General features: G+C 36.3%; 1 protein-coding gene across 1 annotated transcript in view; it reads right to left on the bottom strand.

The window, feature by feature from the left end:
• Window positions 1-356: 356 nt before the first annotated feature.
• The window catches only part of LOC123870027 (uncharacterized threonine-rich GPI-anchored glycoprotein PJ4664.02), a 58,894-nt gene continuing 35,077 nt past the window's right edge, over window positions 357-24,173 (bottom strand). Inside the window, exons 2-4 of the mRNA XM_045913186.1 lie at window positions 6,439-6,525; window positions 2,353-5,467; window positions 357-1,530 (exon numbers count right to left, since the gene is read on the bottom strand). Coding sequence (XP_045769142.1) covers window positions 700-1,530; window positions 2,353-5,467; window positions 6,439-6,521 — 4,029 coding nt within the window. The 5' untranslated portion in view covers window positions 6,522-6,525 and the 3' untranslated portion in view covers window positions 357-699. The remainder of the gene's footprint in view (window positions 1,531-2,352; window positions 5,468-6,438; window positions 6,526-24,173) is intronic.

Here is a 24,173-nt window from a genome sequence, read left to right as displayed (position 1 = left end):
ATTTATCCTATTCTTATTTACTTTATAGGCTTAAAATCGCTTAATTAACTACTATAGTCTGGCTTCCATAGCCTCCTAGGCTTTAGCTACTGAGAATTTTATTCTTAGAAATTTTGCTTTCAAGCCACTTGGAAGTCAAAAATATTGGACAAGTCAAAGCTATGCCGTAGGCGTATCGTGACGTTCAGACCATAGTAACTTAGAGAAACGCTGTACAGCCTTATTGCGTACTTCTCAAATGCAGGATTGTACAGTCTAAAGATTGCTTCGAATGTAAAGATTTGATGAATGCCGAGAATTTTACATCTCAATAAAAGGATAAAACCAATACTTTTACCTTAATTTATTTCTAAATTTTAACTAAAGGATGATGACAATGAAATGTCATGAGCTATGAAACTTTACCACTTACTTAAATTTACAATTTTCGCATAATAATCCACTGTATTATATGCAATACCGTATTCTAACTACATACATTTCATTTTCAATTAGTATAGAGGTACGATCAACCCTGTCTCTAAAGTAAACAATGTGCTGAACTACCTGCATACCAATAAACTAATAAGTAATACTGTCACGTAAATTCAAAATGACATTACTTTCACATACATAATATATCACACGCGCCAGTATACCTCATCACTTTCCTTTTAGGAATTAAGTAAATTAAACTAAACTAGCAGTCTTTTTGAGCCTTCAAGGTAAAAGCCTTGGATTGTATCGGCCAACGTAAAGTATCATCCCAGATGGGTTGTGTCGAACAAAGTATAGGAAAGGTCGGTCGAATTTTAATCGAGCTGGTTGCGAACTCCTTGCTGGAAGACGTGCTTGTCTCGGTCGAAGGTGCAACGGTAAATGCAAAGCCTCTCCTACGTCATGAGGATCATGGAAAGCACGTTGGTAATCTCTCGGCTCGTCCCAGCCCGTAATCCATCTTGATGTTCTCCGTTTGCGCAAATAATCCTGTGTATCGGGAAATTCCTCAACGTGATGTTGACCACCAATACCACTTTCGGCGCAGGTAGCGAAAGTTGTCAGTTGCAACATGTCAGATAAATAAAGATCCTTCGATGGGCCGTTTAGTCCACCTAAGTCTGCGTGACTTGGATCGAACAAGTCTTTCAAACCCATCCTTTTCAAAGTGGATGAAACGTTAAATAATGACTTGTGTGAGAATCTTGGAATTTGAAGTTCAAGGCCGATACGAGGAAGCAACGTGCGCAATAAACCGTTCCACACTGGAGTAGTCAGACTAGCATCCAAAAGGCGTTTTTCAAGTTTCTCTAAGTCATCTGCATGTACGACGTTTCCTTGTTGGCCCGGCATAAGGAAGAGTGTGCTTACAACAGAATTAGTATTTCCCAATGCTGCAGCCGTAGCATCCAGAACCGGATCGTATCCAGCCAAGAAATTGCTTTTGAAGACTACAGCGGGAACTGGAACCAAACGTCTTTGGCGGACATTGGGTGACACGACGAAGTACATTTCGCCGTCTCGTGCTTCAACAGATGATCCAGTGCAGTCGGTCTGAAAATTTACAATAGAAACAATTATTAAAGAACTTCAAGTAAGATTTATAATAGAGTTTTATAGCCATTTAGATCACTAAAATCACTAGAAAAGAAATATATTAGTCTAAAAATTATTTCTTTGCAATATACAATTTTAGGATTTGGGGTGGTGATTTGTGCGTAGGTGAGTTTAACAGGGCTCTCTCCGTCACTCGTTTCATACAATCGTAGTTCCAATTTCATTTGAATATTAAGCAACCAAAGTCCATGAAATTTTGCAGACATATTCTAGAAACTAATATCTGTGTCTGTGGTGTTTTAGATTTTTCTAAAAAAAATGTAGTTTTAAAATTACAGGGGCTCAAAGATTTGTATGAAAATTCTTAAGACCGCGTAACTTTGAAACCGAATATTTTAACAGAAATCTGGAAAACCACAGACACAGATATTAGTTTCTAGAATATGTCTGCAAAATTTCATGGACTTTGGTTGCTTAGTATTCAAATGAAATTAGAACTACGATTGTATGAAACGAGTGACGGAGAGAGCCCTCTTAATGGTTTGAATTTTGTATATGCCTATTTTTGGCACCTGGTTATTGTAACTAACAAAGTAATGTTAGCTTAAGAGTTAACTTACATTAGGAACTAATTTTATACTAATGTGGATATTCGTTTATCCTTAACTGGTTGCAAAAGTCAAATAGCAGATAGATTTAGAAAGTAAACCAGGAACATGTTAGCACAAAGAGTATATTGCTATTGTGGTTAAATAAAATGAAAATACGAGTTCATGACTCTCGTGTGAATAGTGAAAATATAATGCAAATGAAACTTACATAAAAGAGGTTAGCTGAAAATGCTGCAAGTGGAGGACTCATCTTTATGCTGTTTGTTTTCAAGTATTCCGGAATTTTGCCCCAGCTGTATCTTTTCACTAAAAGGTTAGTTCGTCTTCTTATTACATCGCTGATTAATTTGAAATTAACTTCTTCAACATGTCCATTATAAAAATGTTGAGCACGTTCCTTGTAGAATGTCAACAATTTCCCCTTATTCCTTTCACTGAAGAGTTCTCTAACAAACGCAGATATAACTACTCCTGAAGCAGAACTAGTTTCAATAGAATCAGATATATTTTTCAAAGTAAAATGTGGATTAAATGTTACCATATCATCTAATTTTAGAATTTCGTTCATTTCTCCTGATGTAGCCCCTTTTGCGCCCATAAACATCATCGCTAACATAGATGTTATTGAGTATGGTGAAAAAACTATACTACGTTTTTTGTCGACATTATCAACCATTACATTCCAATATCGAAAAGCCAATTCATTACAAAGTTCTGTAAATTGTACAATATCATCACCTAAATCTTTCGTTGTAACTTCTAAGCCCTGATTTTCTTTTGGGAATTCTAAGACAATATTTTTATTTTCATTCGTTTCCGGCGTATAAAAACCCTCAACTTTGTGCTTGTCTTTTCCTATTTCATTTGCTTTGGGTGGATTTACTGGTGGTATTAACTTCCATGAATTATTTCTTTCATTTGCTAATTCCTTGTCGTCTATATTTACTTTTTGTATTTTCTTTTTAAAATCATCAATTTTCGGTAATTCTTCGTTTATCTTTTGTTTTTGGATCTTATCAATTGCAACAATTTTGTCCATCAACGACGATTTGTAGATATTATTACTAGAACTAACATTTTTCACTTCAGTAGCTGAATCATTTTTTACTGGATGAGGACTAGAACTTAAATTATTATTTGGTAAGTCCTGATTATTTGGAGCAATTATCTTGTCTTCTTTCTTCTCTGAATCTAACATGCTATCGTTTGTTGTATTACCAGGTAAAGTATCACTTTTGAGGTGCTCGCTTTGTAGTTTTTCTTTTAACGTACTGGTTTCAATTTTTATTTTGTTAACGTCGCTTTTTATAATGGTAGATGGTTCATACTTACTATTTTCTACATTCGCTTTATTAGTTATATTTATTTTTGTATCTTCAGACTTTTCTGTAACTGTATTTTGTACGATTGATGATGGTAGAATCGTGGTTGCGACTGATTCTTTTGGATTAGTTGTAGATTCTTGAATTTTTGTAATTTGTGTAGGGCTTTGTGTAGTTACCACTTCAGCAGTCTGTGTCTTATTTTGAGAGTAAATTATGGATGTAGGGCTAGGACTATCATGAACAACCTGCGAGAGTAGGTCACCCATTGATTCTGATATGACTGCATCCATAATATTACTACTTGTTGAGCTTGTAATAAATGGTGTGGAAAGAGGTCGAGGAGAAGTAGAAACAGTAACATTTGAATCTTCGTTAGGTACGTCAATGGTTTCTTTAGTTTTGTTTTTTATCTGTTCTTGGGGATCAAAGGTTGATACTTTTACGAAATTTTCGGGATTATTTGTCGTGTTAATATTTATCTCATTCAAACCTTCCGATTCCGTTGGAATTTCAATTTCAACATTCTCTTTACTTTCTATTGCTAAACTACTAGTTTTTGTTGAATCAACAAAACTATTTGAGGTAGGAATAGGAACATAATTATTGCCAAGATCGGAGGCTATTTGGCTAATACTCTGAGCTACATCAAACATGGGTATTATTGGCTGATTATCTTTATCATTTTGATTTTTATCGGCATTAATCATTGTTTGTTCAATCTTACCAGTATCAGTTAGCCCGTAATTTTTATGGGTAGTTATAAATTCAGTTGAAGATACAGTTGTCGATGGAGAAACTGACTGAGTTGTTATAGTGGTCGAATTTAATTTCTCGTATTCTTTATGTTTATTAATAGATGTAGGAGCTGATGTGGTGCTTGTTACAATTTTGCTAGAAACTGTAGTTGTAGACAGATTCTCGTTAATTTTTTCATTACTATTTGTTTTTTTAGTACTCATTGTAGGTTTATTGGTTGTTTTCTCAGTCATATAGGCAGCTGTGGAATTGGGTAAAAATGTGCTTATTCTCTCGTACTGAATTGGTTCCTTTGTTGATAACGATTCTTGATTAATTTTTGTTATGTTGTAAGTATTTTTGTCATTATTATAAGAAATTTCCTGCGTCTTATTCGGCTTTTTATAAATTTCATTGATTAAAGTATCTACTGTAGACTTGATTGTAGTAGAAGTAGTTGTACGTGCCGTTGTAGTTGTACTAGATATGTGAGGTTTACTTGTTGTAACTTTGTTAGCGGGTTTTATTTCAGGTTTCTTAGTCGTAGTATTAGTAGTTGAATAAAGCTTTTCCGTCGTTGAGGAAAGTTTTGTTGGAGAAAAGGAAACAGGTGATGTATTTTTTATAGAAGCAGGAGTTGAAATAGGATTTTCTGTATTTTTAGTCGGGATGATATTTGCATCATCATTTTGCTCTGACGTAGAAACAGTAGATATTTCATTACTTTCCTTGCTTTGAGAATTTTTGTAATCATTTAAATTATCTATTTCAAACGTTTCTGTTTCAGGTGTAATGAAGGATCCAGATGTTTTATCGGGTACAATATCTACTCCAGTATTTCCAAATATTGAAGGTAATATCAAACTCCAAGAATCTGAAACATCAGGTGTGTCTAATGTAGGTTGTATATTATTTGGTTTGTTTTTTTGAGCTTCCATTTGTGCTTTTAGGACATTTTGTACATTGGTAACTACGCTATGAACTTTTGTTTGTGAGGGTTGAGTAAAATTAAAAGCTATAGTTGGTTGATTGTCATTTGCAAAAGTGACCAGGCCTTCAGTTTCTTCTCCTGCTGCTACTATTGCTTGGATTTCTTCTAATGTCATCAGCCTTTTCACTAGTTCTCCAGATTCATCAAATGTATAGAACTCATATCTGTCTGGAGTGAGTAGATTAACTGGACTTCCAACAGTTGCTGGAACACTCGATGGTGCTGGCAGACTGTTGCCAACTGCATCAGCTATGTAGGGGAGTTTTGTCCGTCTGAAAATGAAAGGATATGTGTATTAGTAACTCATTAAGACAAAAATATCTTAAAAGTATTTATAGTCTTTGTTTTCTTTTATTGTATTGTCTACGTTGCATAATATTATGTAAATTTACGAGTTGGTGTCATGCCTGGAAGGTCTTGAAGCTAGTTTATTCAGCTGCAAATTGTAGTTGAGGTCTGTAATTGTCAAGCTAAAAAAGTTATTGAGTTTGTTTGACAAAAAATTTTAATAACGTCCCGTATTTAGGAAGTTGGGGATATTAAGCTGCCCTGCCTCAAAAGGAGCACATCATCATCATCACTATCAACCGATAGTCCATTGCTGGACATAGGTCTCTTGTAGGGACTTCCACACGCCACGGTTGTGCGACGCCTGAATTCAACGGCTCTCAGCGACTCGTTTGATGTCGTCTGTGACCTAGTGGAGGGTTTTCCTTTCTAGTTTGGGGCCCAACGTGGTACCAAAATCACGTAAAGCTGTTAATCCTGATTCCCTCTCCTGTTGGGTCGCTTGGCGAGCTCCCGTAGAGATAACCTATCGTAACAGAAATTCGGTTTGGGAAAAATTAGTTGTTTGGATGTAATAACCGATATCTTATGGATGGTTTCACAGCTGTACGGGAGACCCGTGTGGGCCCTCTGTACGGGCTCCCTGAGCGGAGAAACACGGGACGCGCTAGAACATCGTTTCACAGCGACGCGGGATTGTTCCATACGGGACACGCTCCGAGTAAACTCCATACAACAACACTCAACACTCGTTTCAGAGCACTGCGGGTGCTACTCGCATAGACCTCCCGTACTACGGGCGACCCGTACAGCCGGGCGATTCAGAACACTCGATTCGGTAAGTTACCGTTCGATATGACGTACTCTTCATTGAAAAATACGTCTTATCGAACGATAACTTACCGAATCGAGTGTTCTGAATCGCCCGGCTGATCTCATGTGAAACCAGCCTTACCTGTTCTGGTTATCAGCGAGCGCGCACGCCGCGGTGAGGACTACCCACAGAGCCGAACGCATCCTGCCCTTCAACGCTCCCATTCACCTGAAATTGATCAAAGTCATAATGAGTAATGAGGAGTTATTCTTTGGAAAAATAAGTCTAGTGCAAGTCAAAGTCATACAAGAAGGCTTTTATACCATCGCACAAGAACATTTTTTTTAAATTGCATGGTTGTCTTTTTAATTGTGTTCAATGGGTATTAGTTGTTATAGTGGAAACAGAAATACACATTCTGTGAAAATTTCAACTCTCTACCTGTTGCGGTTCATGAGATACAACCCATTGTCAGATTGATGGACAGACGGATGGACGGATGAACTAACGGACGGACAGGGGAAGCTTATTAATAGGGTCTCGTTGGCACCTTTCAAAACCCTAAAAAGTTACGTAAACTTACGAGGTTTAAGTCGTTTAAGTCGTAGCTAGTAACCGTACCAATATTTCTTTGCGATTTATTTGCACAGTGCTGCAAATAAATAGCAAAGTCTTCAAAATGCTTTCAAATACTGTGCGTTTAGAGTGCGCTCTCTTATGAGGTTTTAGAACTTTACTATATTATACACTGAGAGTGACTACTGAATTTTAACGATTGACAAAATACAATCAGTAAAATGCGATTCAGGCCTCGCTCTTTTCACTTTTGGAATGCGTTTATAATAAACTCCTCTTCAACTAAAACTCTTTCATTTAAAGTTTCGAATTAAAGATGCGTCGTTCATGTCATCAATATTAAACACATAAGCGCATACGACAATTTTTTTTTTTCTCTCTCGTCTGACTTTACAAAGATTAGCCAATGTCAAGTTTGTAGTAATTTGTAACAATTAAACTATACATGTATGGACCCCGTCTGTGCCGGTGCTCGCCGACATACGCACGGCACCCCCTTAGAGCGCTTTCCAGTCAGTTTTGACAAAAAAACACACCAAAAAGGCAGAGCACGCCCGCCAGCTAACACCAACACAGACGAAGTCCAACAATTTTTTTTTTTTGTATATTCTCTTACATAAATGCTTACACAGACTATAACTTATGACCGCACAATAAACAACACAATATCAGCAGCGATAGGCAAAACAAACTGTAAAATTAAAAAACCTGTTAAACAAGTAAAGCGACGGTCATTGTCGCGTAAACTTGAACTACGAGTTATGGCGTGAACAAATAACAATAAAGATGACTACAGACGCTAAGACTATCAACCTAAGATTTATCCACCTAGTATATCTGTAAATCTAAAATCTGAGATCACAAAGTCGCTGCCCGCCGTCTGCCCCTCTGTACACTTAGATCTTTTAAACTATACAACGGATTTTAATGCGGTTTTCATTGATAGGTAGAATGATTCAAGAGGAAGGTTTGTACGTATACCTATACGATACGATAGGCACGAGCTGAAAAGCACTCTCTTATGTCGTAACAAAAGTAGCCATTTATTGAAACTTCTTTGTTGAGTGATCCTTCTGTACTTGGAAGGTTAGTAGAATAGAATAGAATAGAATAGGATTTTTATTCAGATAAACTTTTACAAGTGCTTTTGAATCGTCAAAATAATACCACTGGTTTAGAATGCCGTTCCTACCGAGAAGAACCAGCAAGAAACTCGGCGGTTCCGCTTTTCAAGTATTCAATTTACAATAATATGCCATACAAGGAACCAAAAGCTCAATTTGCTATAATCCGCCAAACCATTACCATGGTATAACCATGGTTTGGCAAATTACGCTTTTGGTTCCTTGTATATCGTGGACTTCCGCAAAATAACGCCTGCTTCTACAATATAAATAATGTGCCATACTATACAAGCAATTACAGCCCCGCGCATTGCTGGAGCGAGTCAAATCCATGCTTTTTTGTCATTAACATAATCTTCTATTGTATAATATGCTTTTTTCAGGAGCATACTTTTAATAGATTTTTTAAACCAGTGTAAAGGCAAGTCTAAAATTGACTGTGTAATTTTATTATAAAATATTACACTCATTCCCACAAATGACTTTCCCACTTTTCTGAGGCGGAGCGTAGGATTTGCGAGCCTATTGCGGTTTCTATGTAGTTTGCCTGTCGTAAAAATCAGCGATTTTTTGTAACTGAGAATGTTTTGTCGTATAAAAGTATTCTGCGATAACTTGGGGTTTACAGCCAGCCTTATTTCAACATTTATGTTTTAGCTCACTATTTGAATGAGTAGGAGCTTTGCAATCAAGTTACAGGCATAAAGTTAAGAAAGTCGCACGTTGAGATGTTACTATAATAAAGTTTTTCCCAATAGTTAGCAATGAAATTTAACTCACTAAGCTCAAATTTTATACCGAGGTTTTTAGCACCTACTTAAGGACTCCTGCAGTATCAGGATTGAGGAGTTGGAATCCAAATTTTTATGGGCAGTCGCAAGGTTTGCCTATCGATTATGAAAAAATACGCAAATCGGTTCAGATATCTCGGAGTATTCGGTTTGCGTAGGTAGAAAAACACAACTCCACCTTTTTTGAAAGTCGGTTAAAAATAATAGCCTGTGTTGGTTAATCCAAGTAGAGGATCTTAATTGAGTCTGTGAAAGTCCCGTCAAAATAGGTTCAGCTGTTCCAAAGATTAGGCCGTTCTAAACAGACAGGTAGACAGACAAAATTTTTAATACGTTTAATTCAGTTATGGTACAGTTCGCATAGCCACAAAATTACAGACAGACACTTCAATTTCATTTAATAGTATAGATAACACAAATAACACAAGTTTAATGTTACTTAGTAAGCACAACAATGTAACTTGCAACGTAGTGCGCTAAGTAATACAATATTTTGAAAAGCTTTCCTCGTGGATGAACATAACTGTGACCTGAACTAGCCTTTGTGTAATGTCTAGTTATTTACAAACGAACTGGGACATTAAAGCGCTGTTGAGCTGTGTACACACTTACTCTTAATCGATCTAAAAAGGGAGGTTCTTAGTTTTACTCGTTTTTTTTCTCTAGTTATTATTATATAATGGTTATGTAACTTAATCTAGTTGAATATAGTCAAAAGTCAAACACCAAATATTGTGATTCAGTATTTAATAACTATACATAAGTAGGTACCTAGGTATATACAGCAGAATTTTCAAAAATCCTTGAACACATGCCTAAATCGTTATTTCTGTTATTTCTGGTCGAAAGGACAAATAGGTACCAATTTTTATAGATATAAACTTAACTTAACAAGTGTAAATTAAAAATTTATAACACCCCCGACGATCCAAAGTATTTGAGTTTTCCAAAACATCATTTTCAAATAAATAATTATGTATTTAGGCAACGTCCATCTTGACAGCTTGACATTTGTCTATTGACATAATATTATGAACCTAACGGTTATCTAACCTTCTTTTCTACAAGAAAACTAGAAAAGAGCTGATAACTCTTAAACGGCTGAACCAATTTTTTTAGATTATAGCTAAGAACACTCTCGATCAAGCCACCTTTCAAACAAAAAAAACTAAATTAAAATCGGTTCATTTGTTTAGGCGCTACGATGCCACAGACAGATACACAGATACACAGATACACAGATACACAGACACACAGAATACACACGTCAAACTTATAACACCCCTCTTTTTGGGTCGGGGGTTAAAAATGACACTTACCTCTCTTATAAAACTTCTTTATGGGTAGAATTATAAAAAAAAATCAGTGAGCACTTACGTCGTAAAAGGAATGTACTGTCAAAATTTCAAGTTATTATTTCCAGCAGTTTTGGCTGAGCGTTATATACCAGTAAATCAGTCTAGATAAATGTTTTATATGTATACTTAATATACTTCTTAAAGGCCCATCTGTTTAACCGATTTATATGAAAGGTGCAGTGATAGTTTGAATCCCGAAAATTGAAATAGGCAACTTTTATCCTGGGAAATCAAAGAGTTCCGACGGGATTTTCACAAAACCATAATCCACGCACACGAAGTCGCGGGCATCATCTAGTAATTTATACTTATTAAAACCAGATCCTCAAACTATATGACCTATGTGAATGGGCCCTTATTCTGACCCGAGCAAGCGGTTGTGTTTTGACAAGTTGTTTGCAAACGATCTGGGACACTTGACACTGGAACGATGTTAAGCTGTGAGCACACTATCGCAATTAGCACTGGTTTTATTGAATCAGAACAAGAATGGACTCTTGTAACTGACTTAATGCGGAGGCAGCTTTGTTTATTAAACACCCAAAAACATGGGTTTATTAATCCATCTTAAAGACCGCGACTTCGTCCGCGTCGATTTAGTTTTTTTTACATCCCGTAGGAACTCTTTAATTTTTCGGGATAAAAAGTTGCCTATGTCAATTTCCTGGATGTAAGCTGATTTCATTAAAGTTGGTTAAACTATTGGGCCGTGAAAAGCAAGCAAACATACAGACCGACAGACAGACAGGCACACTTTGGCATTTATAATATTAATATGGATAAACAATATTCCACTCCAGCTCTGAAATTAACTTACCCGGTTAATTAAAAAAATTGGTTGTCTGTAAAGTCGGTTTACTGACGATAGTTGAACGTGACAACAAAGGCCGATTGTGCTTCTTTATCGCTCGTTCCGCGCTCTCGCTTGCTTCAAGCCTTACATGGAACGCCTCAGAGCGAGGTAACGCCGCATGAGTCATGTTTTTTCGTGCGTGCAGCCGGCTCTATCGAATTATAAGACGTTGTCACGTAAAAAAATACTTTATAATATAGTAATACTTTATTAGATATCATCGGTGTGTACAATGCTTTAAACAGGTCAGTCAACTCGCGACACGCGACAAGATGCGGTAACCGGGCAAGTGATACGAACCAGTGTATCGCTACTTGTATCGGTGTATACCTACCCATTACTTAGTAAGAGTAAAAGCGTTTACATACTGACGGATTCGACACAGATATTTGACTTTTTTTTTTTAATAATAAAATAGCGAACAAACGAGCAGGCGGGTCACCTGCTCGTTTGTTCGCTAAGTTACCGGGTTAAGTGATTACCGCCACCCATGAACATTTGCAGCACCAGAGGTACCGCCGACCGTTGCCGGCCTTTCAGGAATTTGCTGGTCCGCCCCTTGAATAACCCAAACGTTGTAATCTAGTGGGAACGTGGGGAACACCGCCGATGGGAGTTGATTCCACAGTTTGCATGGAAAGAAGGAAGGCACAGCAGGCGCTGGTGCATGTGTAAACGAATACGTGCAATTGATAATGAAATTACGAAATTTGTGGCGAAATTAATGTCGTGAAACTAATTTCGTGCCTCTAATTTCGTAATTTAAATTCCGCTTTATAGGCCATTCTCCACAAGGCGATTTTTTCGCCGACGAATAGCAGGTTGGACTCGTTGAATTCCCTCGCCCTCGGAGACCATCTCCGCGGGCGAGGGAATTCATCGCCTATAATGAGTATTTAACAAATTTCGTAATGTAAATTCCTTTATAGACCAATCTCCACAGGGCGATGCTATCGCGGACGATTAGTAGGTTGGACTCGTTGCGGTTCCCTCGACCGTGGCCGTGGAGATGGCGCCTAGCTATTATTATTTATCGTCGTTCGTCACACAACTCAGCGACAAAATCTTTGAAATTAGCGTGCAAAGTGAGCAAAAGACAGTCATTGGCCCATCAGGCCACGCTCCGACGAGCACCGGCAGGCGGCGCTCGACGACGACCGTTAGGATGATGGCCGTGAGAGGTTACACCATGGGAACCGCGTATCTTTGTAATCTGTAATCGCATGCTATAGTTATGTAACGGAGTGGTGTATGCAGATGCTAATGTCCTGATTGAATGTGTAACACGACTGGAGATTCTTGCTGCAAATTCCAAGAAATAAAATCGAAAATAAAATAAAAACGACTCAACGATAACCCAAGCCGTCACACTTTTACATGTTCACGTATTAGACCATATCTTGAAAACTACTAATCCGATTTTGATAAAACTTGCACTGTTCCCTAAGTGATCATTGCTTTTTAGGAAACATGATTATTATCAAGCGCAAGCCTATCTTGCAATAAAAAACGTAAGATATTTAGAACTATAATATTATATTATGTATAGTATGTTTTGCAGGATATCTGGTAATCTATAGATAAAGATTCACATAAGTGTGACGAATACTCTGAATTGCACAGTGAACTCAGGAGATCCCAACGCACGTTTGGACCTTTAGGTTGCTTTCGATTGTATAGCGATGATATAAGCAAAGTTATTCTTAGCAAAAATATTGGACAGAAATCAAAATGTGGGCGAAAGAGGAAACCCTCGTTAAGTATATAATATCTGAAGAACACAGCGAAATATGGCCTTAATAAAATATATGACGCTCTCAGAGTAATTACAAACTTTATGGACCATTTCAGCTTTAATAAGGCACCCTAACTGCACTCGTCCACTTTACTTGTCACAATGAGGAAGTGGTAATATTTTTTATTATTAAAATTAATAATTTAAAAAAAAAAATTATATAATTTTTTATATAAAAAAATAATAAAAAAAGTTACAATAAACTTTTTTTTATTTTTTTTTATTGAAAATATTACAATAAAACTTAAAGCCAGCCTTATCTAATTACTATACAATCCTATCTTCGTTAAAAAGCGTGTCTACTTAAGAAGATATTATGATTCATTAATTTTTCTTCAAAGATTAAAAGAAAATTAATACAATTCATGAATCCTTCGTTTATAATAATAAATAGATGAAGTCCATAAATACTGCAAAGCGCTGCCCTAAATTAGATTTAAACAAAATTAATTATTTCCTAACAAAAGTTATTTAACTAATTCCGAAAGTTTATGGCAACGAACGGACATTATAGATTAATTAAATTTGATTAATTGTTTAATCATCCAAAAAGTTTCCACGAAAAATATATTCAGCTAACGGTTAACATTATAAATGGCGCAAAAGTTTTACAATAGGATGTTGTACAACGTTTATAATTTGGTTAACTATCTATTGTTCTAATCGCAGACCGCGTTCCGTAGGAAAAACCGGCCAAGTGCGAGTCAGACTCGCGCACCGAGGGATCCGTAGTCGGTTATTTTTTTCAACATTTTGCACGATAAATCAAAAACTATTATGCATAATAATAAATAAAAATCTGTTTGAGAATGTACAGGTACCCTTTCATTATAATACCCCACTTGGTATAGTTACCTTACTTTGAAAATTGAAAGTACTAATTATTATTTGTTCATGAACACATTTTTTTTGTGATGTCCTAACCAAAAATTCACGGTTTTTGGATTTTTTCTGTTACTTGTGTTACAAGTGCCTAACCTACGTGCAAAATTTGATGATCTTAGGTTAATGGGAAGTACCCTATAGGTTTTCTTGACAGACACGACATACGGACACAAAGATAGACAGCAAAGTGATCCTATAAGGGTTCCGTTTTTCCTTTTGAGGTACGGAACTCTAAAATAAGCACAATGCTTTTTTACCTGAACAAATACAAAGCGTGGAATGCAGTAGCACGACACTTCAACAAAAAAAAACAACGATCAAGCCACCTTTCAAACGAAAAATCTAAATTAAAATCGGTTCATTACTTTAGGAGCTACGATGCCACAGACAGATACACAGATACACACGTCAAACTTATATCACCCCTCTTTTTGGGTCGGGGGTTAAAAATAGGTAGGTACATAGGTACGTTTCGGTATTTCTGGGCAACTCGTCAGGCCGGGGGCTCTGAGCTCGTACCCCACGTGTGCTTATAGTGAAGACGGGACTACGGGACGGGAGGTAAATTGAAATCCTTTTGACGTCAACTACTGTAGACATCAAAGGTAAGGCAGGCATTCCAAAGGCGATATGAGGTCAGAGAGTTGTCATGCATGGAAAAAAACTTAGGAGTAGCGGCCAAAAAACGCCCAAATAACCAAATCGTGAGCTTTGAAAATAATAATGCGTATAATTAATTATAAATCACTAATTAATTATTGAAAATGTAAAAAACAGCACCAATTTCCTGAATGATGTAAAGTATGACTTCCAAAGAGACTGACTGACAAAGTCCAGAATCTACATAAATGTACTGAGATAAAAATATTGGTATCGTGTTCCACTTCCAATCAATGCAAACGCTCGAAATATTACAAGATCTAGGATAAGTATCGTTTTAAATATAGTCGTAAGTTTTGCTAAACGTACTTTTACGGAAAGAAAGAAAGAAAGGAAGAAAGTACTTTTACATTCAAGTTGAGGTAATTTTTCAAACCATTACACCCCAAAAGTAAATGATACCTCTGTTCGAGATATTGCGATTTGTACGTTCGGAGGCTACACCACCCCCGGGTGTACGAATCACCGAGCTGTAGATATGTTTCAGTTCCCTTAGCACATTCTCTCTGAAACCGCACAAGTTTTTTTATGACTTACTAGCTGATACCCCCGACTTCGTTCGCGTGGATGTAGTTTTTTAAAAATCCCGTGGGAACTCTTTGATTTTCCGGGATAAAAAGTAGCCTATGTGCTAATCCAGAGTATAATCTATCTCCATTCTAAATTTTAGCCCAATCCGTCCAGTAGTTTTTGCGTGAAGGAGTAACAAACATACACACATACGCACACACACACACACACACACACACATACAAACTTTCGCCTTTATAATATTAGTGTGATCACATGCGAAACTAAAGGTAAACTGCATATTCTAACGCAAAGATTTGACTAATAGCCCATCTTTCCCACGAGATTTTGGCGAAGAAGGTACTCAGGCACCTAGCAAGTCTCCACCACAATAAATAGGTATAACAAACCTACTAAAGATTCCGTTTAGCAAAACTCAATCCACCTAACTTCCTACCAATTACAATCCTGGTATCTTTAAGCATCTTCTAGGTAAACGCGTACCATTTTAGGCCGCATCGTCACTTTCCATCGAGTGTGATTGTGGTCAAGCGTTTGCCTATGATAAATGAAAACGATAAAAAAGCACTGAAACAATGATATCTATTGAACTACGTATTAGATGGGTTATTTAGAACAATATAATTTTTGGGATTGCAACTCACTGTTGCTTGTTTCTTGATGTCCAGCAGTGTCGTACTAATTTTTACAGCCTCACAGAACATTTACAGCTTATTCATATCTAGTGCGTATTCCGGGAAACAAAGTCAGATCCCTACATTAGAATAAGCAGTTTCGCTGCTGTTTCGCAATTCATTCAACTCAACTCATAAACCGTAGCGGAATAGTTTCGCTGATACGATTTCGCAGTGGAAGTGTACTAAAGGCGCAATCTCATCCATACCGCGATACAAAAATTGATGCTTTTCCGCAAACAATACCGGGTTCGCCGAACTTTGTTGTCACGAAGGCCCATACCGTTAACCCTGCGTTTACTTTCTGCGAGACTAGTCGGACAACGGAATTTCGGTGTTTTCCTCTTAACTCCGTAATTGTGGAATTGCAATTTGAGACTAACGAAATTATAACTGAGTTCGCTGTCGGAAAACACAATGAGACCCTTTGTAAATTAGATTTAAGGTCCGAACAAAAAGCTTCAGAAAACTTGGCTATAATGATATAAGAAATATTTTGTATACCTACTATAAGTATGAAGCACTCGACGTCGTCTGGTGAATTCATTAAATCTTATGCTTTGATTTTCCGGGGTAAAATTAGCCTATGTCTCCGGGATGCAAGCAATCTCTGTACTAATCAAAATCGGTTGAGCGGATGGACTGTGAAAATATAACAAACAGAAAGACAGACAGATAGACAAACATTTACACTTTCGAGTTTATAGTACATATTGTATATATGAATATGTAAATGTAGATTTGTCTTTTTTTCGCGACTTCAATCACATCTTATATCCGTTTTCAGGATGTAAGCTATTTCTACCCATCACTACCCATTACTACCCATTTGCTGGTTTATTGGTTTGTTATTTAATCACGTTGCAATGGTGCAACGAATCGGCGTGATTTTTGTATGGGTATAGTAAAAAACCGGGAGAGTATCTTAGGCTACTTTCGAACCTAGAAAATCAAAGTGTTTCCACAAGATTTTTAAAAACCTAAATCCAGGTAGGCGAAGTCGCGGGCATCAGCTAGTAAGTACTATATAGGTAGGAGTTGACCTCGTTACCATCGTCGTCGCGAATTAGCGCAGTCCTGCGTTGTATCTTTGCAAGACTTTAATGAAGCTTTTTAGAACGCGAAGTTTCTTTATTTCCCACTAGAGGATGCCCGCGACTTCGTCCGCGTGGATTTAGATTTTTATAGATCCCGTGGGAACTATTTGATTTGCCTATTTCGATTATAGGAACGCAAGCTATTTCGGAACCTTTCATACAAATCGGTTAAGTGGATGGGTCTTTAGGAATCCCACGGGAACTCTTTGATTTTCCGGGACAAAAAGTAGCCTATGTCCGTCCCCGGGATATAAGCTAACCCTGTACCCAATTTTGTCAGAATCGGTTTCACTGTTGGGCCGTGAAAAGGTAGACAGACAGACAGACAGACAGATACATTTTCACATTTATGATATTAGTATGGATTTCAGTGTTTCTCTTTGCTCCACTTTAAGTTCCTCCTCCCAAATATTACCTCTTGACACATTCAACAGTCCCCATATTTGCTATGTCATCTCAGCTGAATGCTGATATGAATGGGCACTACGGATATCGGACAGCTTTCTAACCTCCATAAAGCGAAAAGGTACCTATATAACATGTCATAATACAGCAAAATTGTAAAAGGCGAAAATCAAATGGTTAAAAGTCCGTCTCGGTAGGTAAATTATTTCTGCGTCTACATCGGTTAAGAGGATGAACCGTGAAAAGTAACAAACAGACAGACAGACAGACAGAGACAGATAAACAAATCAGTAGACAAACACCCTTTAACATTTATAATAATAAAGTACAGTGTATGAATTCAAAGCAGATGCAGCCGAATTTTGCTGCTACTTACCGGTTCAATAAAATTCCATGCTTTTTACATTTCAAGTTGTCTCGGTACCAAATGCTAAAAGAGGTTAAACGGATGAACCGTAAAAAGATGGCAGACAGACAAGCTCATGGATTTTCCAATGTGACGAAGAAAGTAGATTATCTGACAGTTTCGTCTATCTCTACAACAATGGGCCAAGATGACCGCGATTCCAGGAAAACTGTGACAGTACTAATTGAATTCATTACGACTTGCTGTATTGTTATATGGACTCTCGAATGTTGTTTGTTTTGGAAAATATTAACGGATACTCGGTTTTTTGCGTTACTGTTATACGGTTATTATAATGTATTCAAATTCTATGGGAATATATTAAAAAGGTCAAGTTTTTTTATAATCTTCATTTGTTGCGCAAAGTTCACTGTTGGTATATATTTTACCCGCAAGTAAGAACTTGCGGGTAAAATATACGGGGAAGACCCCGTGTGATATTATTTTATAGCCATTATTCATAACTTTCTTTATAGCATTCGCAGATAATGTAGCTATTTATCAGTGAAAGTATTCTCAGACTGGGATCATTATTTCTGGAGATAACCATATACATACAAAATTAACAAATTTTTCATTCTATATAATATCAGTATTATAGAAGTATTAATGTTGGAAAAAAGATGAACTCACTAGCCCCTTACCGCGACTCCTTTTTTTCAAAATTTTCTGAAGGAATATTGACTACGGAGTAGCCTTAAGATTTGTTTAATGGCATAGTTATGTAGAGGGTATGAACTATGAGAAAACTACGAAAACCCTATGAGCAAATTTTAGTTTTGTAGCTGGCTTGCATTCTAAACGTAGACCGGCAATAATCTAAATAATCTTAATAAAAATAAAATAAATCTAAATGAAATACGTTGTCTCTTTAGCCTTATCCGTGTTTACTTTGTATCCATAGCAAATAATCTAGAAATAAATCAAGTGAATAGATAAATGATGATAAAATTCAGCCCTTCGAGACTTACATTCACGTAAAGAAAGTACTTCTGGGACTACGATTCAACTTGAGTATTAAATGGAGCGTTACGGAGAAAAGTCGAACGAATTGGTGCTGATAACTTACCTATCGTCCTGATAAATATTTGATGATAAGACGCCTCGTGTTCAGGGGAAAACATTGAAAATAATTTTAAAAGACTACACCTATAGGTATTAATATTTCAAATGCGTATTTTTAGGATTCCGTACACGAAGGGTACCAAAGAGAGCCTATTACTAAACCTCCGTTATCCGTCCGTCTGTTCGTGTGTCCGTCCCTCTATATATAAAAATCTGTTATTAAATTATTCTTACCTACTTACAGAGACTTGGTGCTATAAGATCTCAAGTTATTTTGAGTAATCATTTTCAATTTTCATAACTTTAATCCCTTTTTAACTAGACTCTTGAGTCTAGAGGATTATGAATAGGTGCATAAAACAGTGTTGATCCGTATTATGTAACATTTTTATAACCCCAGCAAAAGTACGTCAGTAAATTGTACCCGTTCACGCCAGCTTTATACTTACGGATTCTCCCATAAATCCGACAAACAGGTATTTTGTATGGGAACGATTGAACACATAAAGAAAATACAGGGAAAAAGAAAATACGGGGAAAACGCCTGTATTTTGATGATTTAACGCCAGTATGGGGCGGAAAAATGTTTCACAATAGTTTCGAGTTAAGGGTTCTACACACATCCAAACAAATATTATTTAAATGTTTGTTAGTCTGTATGAAATTCTGTTGAAACTAAGTATACAGATTCTGTCTGTAAATAAAGAAGAAAGAAAAAAAGTTTATTTCTCAAACTGTGCCACACAATATACTTACCTAAAAGTTGGTTATCCTCTTAGAATAACCACCAGAGTTATCCCTCACTAGAGCATTAAAGCCAACATGCCTCAAGTAGAAGAAGACTATCTGTCTGACTGTCTGTCTTTTTCTCTATCTGTCTATCTGTTACCCTTTTCTACCCCATCCACTTAACCGATTTTGACGAAATTTCGTGTAACTCTGTAAATACAAATATAAAAACGTGCACTAATGTTTCACCAGGCGACAAAATCCCTTATCACTTCTATAATTATCCGTAATCCTATGAAAAAAACTAAATAAAAGGTGCAAAGGTGATCTTATTGCTATGAACTGTAAATCTTGGTCAAACCACCAATGGCGATAGGATTTCTATGATCAGAGAGCTATCTATTTTTATAAGCCATTTCAAAACAATAAGCTTAAATTTTATTATTATAATCCAATTAACATTTTGCAAATTCATCGATTCATCGGCCTAATAGACAAAGAGCAGATAACAAAAGGCATTTGTAATCGCAATTAAACCGATAGATAACTAATCAGAATCGGCCAGCCTATTTATTCACCTTTCTATTTATTTATCAACTCATCTACCGAACAATAATCCCTATAATTGTATAAATTGTATACAATAGTATACGATAAGTAGGAATAGTATACGATAAGTAGGCAATTTAGTAGACGATAAGCAATCTTTGCTGCAAATAGATGAGCTTCAATAACTCAACGGTTAAGGAACGGACTGAAATCCGAAAGGATGGAGGTTCGAACCCCACCCGTTGCACTAATTGTCGTATCCACTCCTAGCACAAGCTTCATGCTTAGTTCGAGGGGAAAGAGAAATTTTGAATTAAAAAATCTACCCTATAGCTATAGCGTTCAAGATATAACACTATGCACGTTTTAATTTTTTTTAATTTGCATGCCATGCGGCCATTTTGAAATTCGCCATCTTGCTTTTTTATTATTTGAGAAATACGCACTCCGAGAAAAGTTTAACTCTCTACGTATAACGCTTGTTGAGATACAGCCCGCTGACAGACAGACGGACAGATAATATTATAATAGGGTAGGGCCCCGTTGGCAACCTTCGTATACGATACCCTAATAAAAGATTTGAAAGAAAAGAGAAGGTTCCTATTTCAAAGCGTATTTTTGACCTTCAGAGCAGCTATTTAGATAAAATTGTTTCGTAAAATATTGTAAGTCGTCTCTTTGCGCCAAAGCAACTTTAATCCTTACCTCTGAAGATGGAATAAGCTGAGAATTTCTTAATTGAGAAAGTTTGATTCGTATTATACAAGACAATCAAAGCGGCTCAAAATATAAGCTATTAAAGGGGCTTATCTTTTATTAAATCGTATTTTATAGTCATTTTACCCTAGAGAATTTAACATTTTCCCATTATTTTTCCGATTATAATATACCTATACTGAGAAATTTGTTTGATCTTTGGAACACTGTTAGTACTGCAGAGCACGTCGTACGAAGCGATTCGCTTCCTCGTTTCTAATACGCACTGCTAGATATGGAATGCCCTTCCAGCTCCCGCTTTCCCTGCCATTTACAATATTGGGACCTTCAAAAGAAGAGTGAATAGTCATCTTCTAGTCAAGAGCGCTCCACCTTTGTCTGCATAATCATCTCCTCAGTTGGTGTGATAACAGTCAAGCGCATGCCTAGTTATAAATCTTCAGAATAGAATAGAATGGAATAGATTTTTATTCAAATAGACTTTTAAGAGTGCTTTTGAATCGTCAAATAATTTACCACTGGTTTGGAATGACGTTCCTACCGAGAAGAACCAGCAAGAAACTCGGCGGTTGCTCTTTTTAATTCTTCAATTTACAATAATATTCAATAATGTACAGAATATATCAATGACGGAATAAACGACCACTGGGGCAGAAGTATTCTGGAGTAAGACTGCGTAACGGTTAGCGCAAAATAGTATAAAATAATAATAAAATAATAATCTTGACCTCAAAAAGCACTCCACGTTTATTTGTATGTATATATATTTGCTAATAGCATATTTTGTAGTTTTAAAGTTAATTGACACGAGTTTATGCCCGCGACTTCGTCCGCGTGGAGTTAGGTTTTTAAAAATCCCGTGGGAATTCTTTGATTTTCCGGGATTAAAAGTAGCCTATGTATTATTCCAGGGCATAATCTATCTCCAGTCCAAATATCAGCCAAATCCTTCCAGTAGTTTTTGCGTGAAAGAGTAACAAACATACACACATACATACAAACTCTCGTCATTATTATATTAGTGCGATTATCACCATTGTTATATTAAAACTTTTATTGCGGTGCTTTTTCTGTTGGTATAAAACCTGTTATAATTACACAGTTTTACGACCCTCCTGACTGCCGACAACACCAAACTTTTCGTCTGGTTCGTGTTACGATATGACAAACTCAAACTTTCTGTCTGGCTCATGTTAGTATGCGACATTAAAGCTCCAAAATTCTGTTAACTGGTAAAAGGGTAAAACCTACAAATGAAAATAAAAAAGGTTGGAACAGGTTGAAATCATAATATTATAGACGGTACATATGTAGAACTTTAGTTGCTAAGGCTCTCGTCTAGTGTACCTTTTCAAGTTAACTCAGTTGCCCAGAAGATGGTGTAGGGTATTAATAATAATTTATTGTTACTTTTTATGATTTAACAAGTGTCAATTAAAATTTTATAACACCCCCGACAAGTGAAGGTTAAGTAACTAGAAAAGAGCTGATAACTTTCAAACGGCTGAACCGATTTTCTTAGATTATAGCTAAGAACACTCTCGATCAAGCCACCTTTCAAACAAAAAAACTAAATTAAAATCGGTTCATTAGTTTAGGAGCTACGATGCCACAGACAGACAGATACACAGATACACACGTTAAACTTAACACTCCTCTTTTTGGGTCGGGGGTTAAAAAGTGCCACTGTTGAGTTTCTTACCGGCTTTACTCAGTAGAATTTTCATTCTGAGCCGGTGGTAGACACCGGTGGTAGCATAAGGGACAATAGTGGACCTACATGACATAATTCAATTATGATTTGATTTCTTTTAATTACGCATTCAATCTAGTCTTATTCTAGAACTAGCTGATGCCCGCAGCTTCGCCCGCGTGGATTGGTCAGATCCTGCAGCATCAGGATTGAGGAGTTGGACTCCAAATTTTTTATGAAACAATGTCGCAAAGTTCCTCTATCGATTAAAAAAGAAATGACGCAAATCGGTTCAGAAATCTCGGAGATTTCGGTGTACATAGGTAGAAAAACACAACTCCCTTTTTGAAAGTCGATTAAAAAGTAGCCTATGTTACTCCCTGGTCAATCCTCTAGTTGTCTGTGAAAATCCTGTCAAAATCGGTTCAGCCGTTCCGAAGATTAGCCTTTTCAAACAGACAGACAGACAGACAAAAATATTAAAAACGTGTGATTCAGTTATGGTATCGTTCAAATAACCCTATGAGCTTAATATGAGGTAGTTATTTGGAAATTACAGACAGACACTCCAATTTTATTTATTAGTATAGATACCTACTATTCTAGGTGTAACCACTGAATAGTAGTATAGTGTAAGGCTGTACTGGCTTCAACAGATTAAATACAAGTAGGTAGTACCTAACTAGTTCATCACAGAGTAGGGCATGTCTGCTCCGACCTGATTTCACTTCCCTCGCCTTAATTTAAGAGGAACAGCGAGAGCACTCACTTGGTTTCTTCAACTTACCTATTTCATGTACTTACATATTTTTTATCTGTTATTGGTTTTCCCTGGAGATTCGTTATTTGAGTTTGCTTAACGAAGTGTATAAGTTATACAAAATTGTTGGCGTATACGTATAGGTAGGTATACGTCGATGGTCATGAAAGGAATTCTCCATAGAGAGATTATGTCCTTACTAGCTACTCGCCCCGGCTTTACTTGAATAGAATTTTTAAAGATCAGTGAGGGGATAAAATTTCCAAAAATCCTGAAACGAATACTTCTTCATGTTTGACCGAATGCCGAAATACCCATTTTCGTGCACATTATTAAAGAAATGACGGCCTTTCATACAAACTACATAATAGTTTTAAGTAAACTAACCCAAATCCGCAATAAAGATTATTGAATTGAAATTGAATTGAATATGCATAGCGGTAGAATTTTCAAAAATCGGGTATTTTTTTATTTTTAACCGATAACATTTATTTTTTGACTTTTTGGATATAACTTAAAAACGGTATCCTCTTTTCAACACTCTAGGGGTTATATGATTTAATTTATTATACTATATACATTCCAAACTTCTATCTACTATCTACTACTACTATCTCTATAGCTCAATTTTTTAACTTTAACTTTTATGAAGATATTAGTTAAAGATAGACACGATAAACTCGCAATTTCATTCTTGACCTGCAAAATAAAACTTTATGGTCAAAGCTCGCGGAGTCGAATGGACCATTAAAACGCTTTCAAGCAATGTGTGTAAATGTAATTGCCTCCAAACTGCTAGAAAGTCCGCTTTTCCCATGTATTGGATTAGCCTGATCGAGTTATGTTAGAAACGATACATTTATTTTTATTTTTAGGGTTCCGTATCTACAGAGAAAAAAACCTTTATAACCTTTAGAGGATCACTTCGATGTCCTGTAGGGCACCTACCAAAATATTACAAATATGTACATAGGAAAACCTATAAGAAAAATATTTTTTTAGGTTCTCCTATAATGAAATAAATTTTAAAATTAATATTTTTTGCTACTGTAATTATAAGATTAAAAATTCGAATTATGTAAACTTATCTAAAAAGCATGTATAACTTACATAATATTGTATTTTAAAATGTAAATTTCATTTTCAGTAATAAAAGGCTTATATTATATTATTATTATAAGAAAAATATGGTCCTAAAATAACAAAAA

Source organism: Maniola jurtina, chromosome 12 (assembly GCF_905333055.1).
Source record: "Maniola jurtina chromosome 12, ilManJurt1.1, whole genome shotgun sequence".
NCBI classification, from domain to species: Eukaryota; Metazoa; Arthropoda; class Insecta; order Lepidoptera; family Nymphalidae; genus Maniola; species Maniola jurtina.
This window is presented reverse-complemented; position numbering and strand designations above follow the sequence as displayed.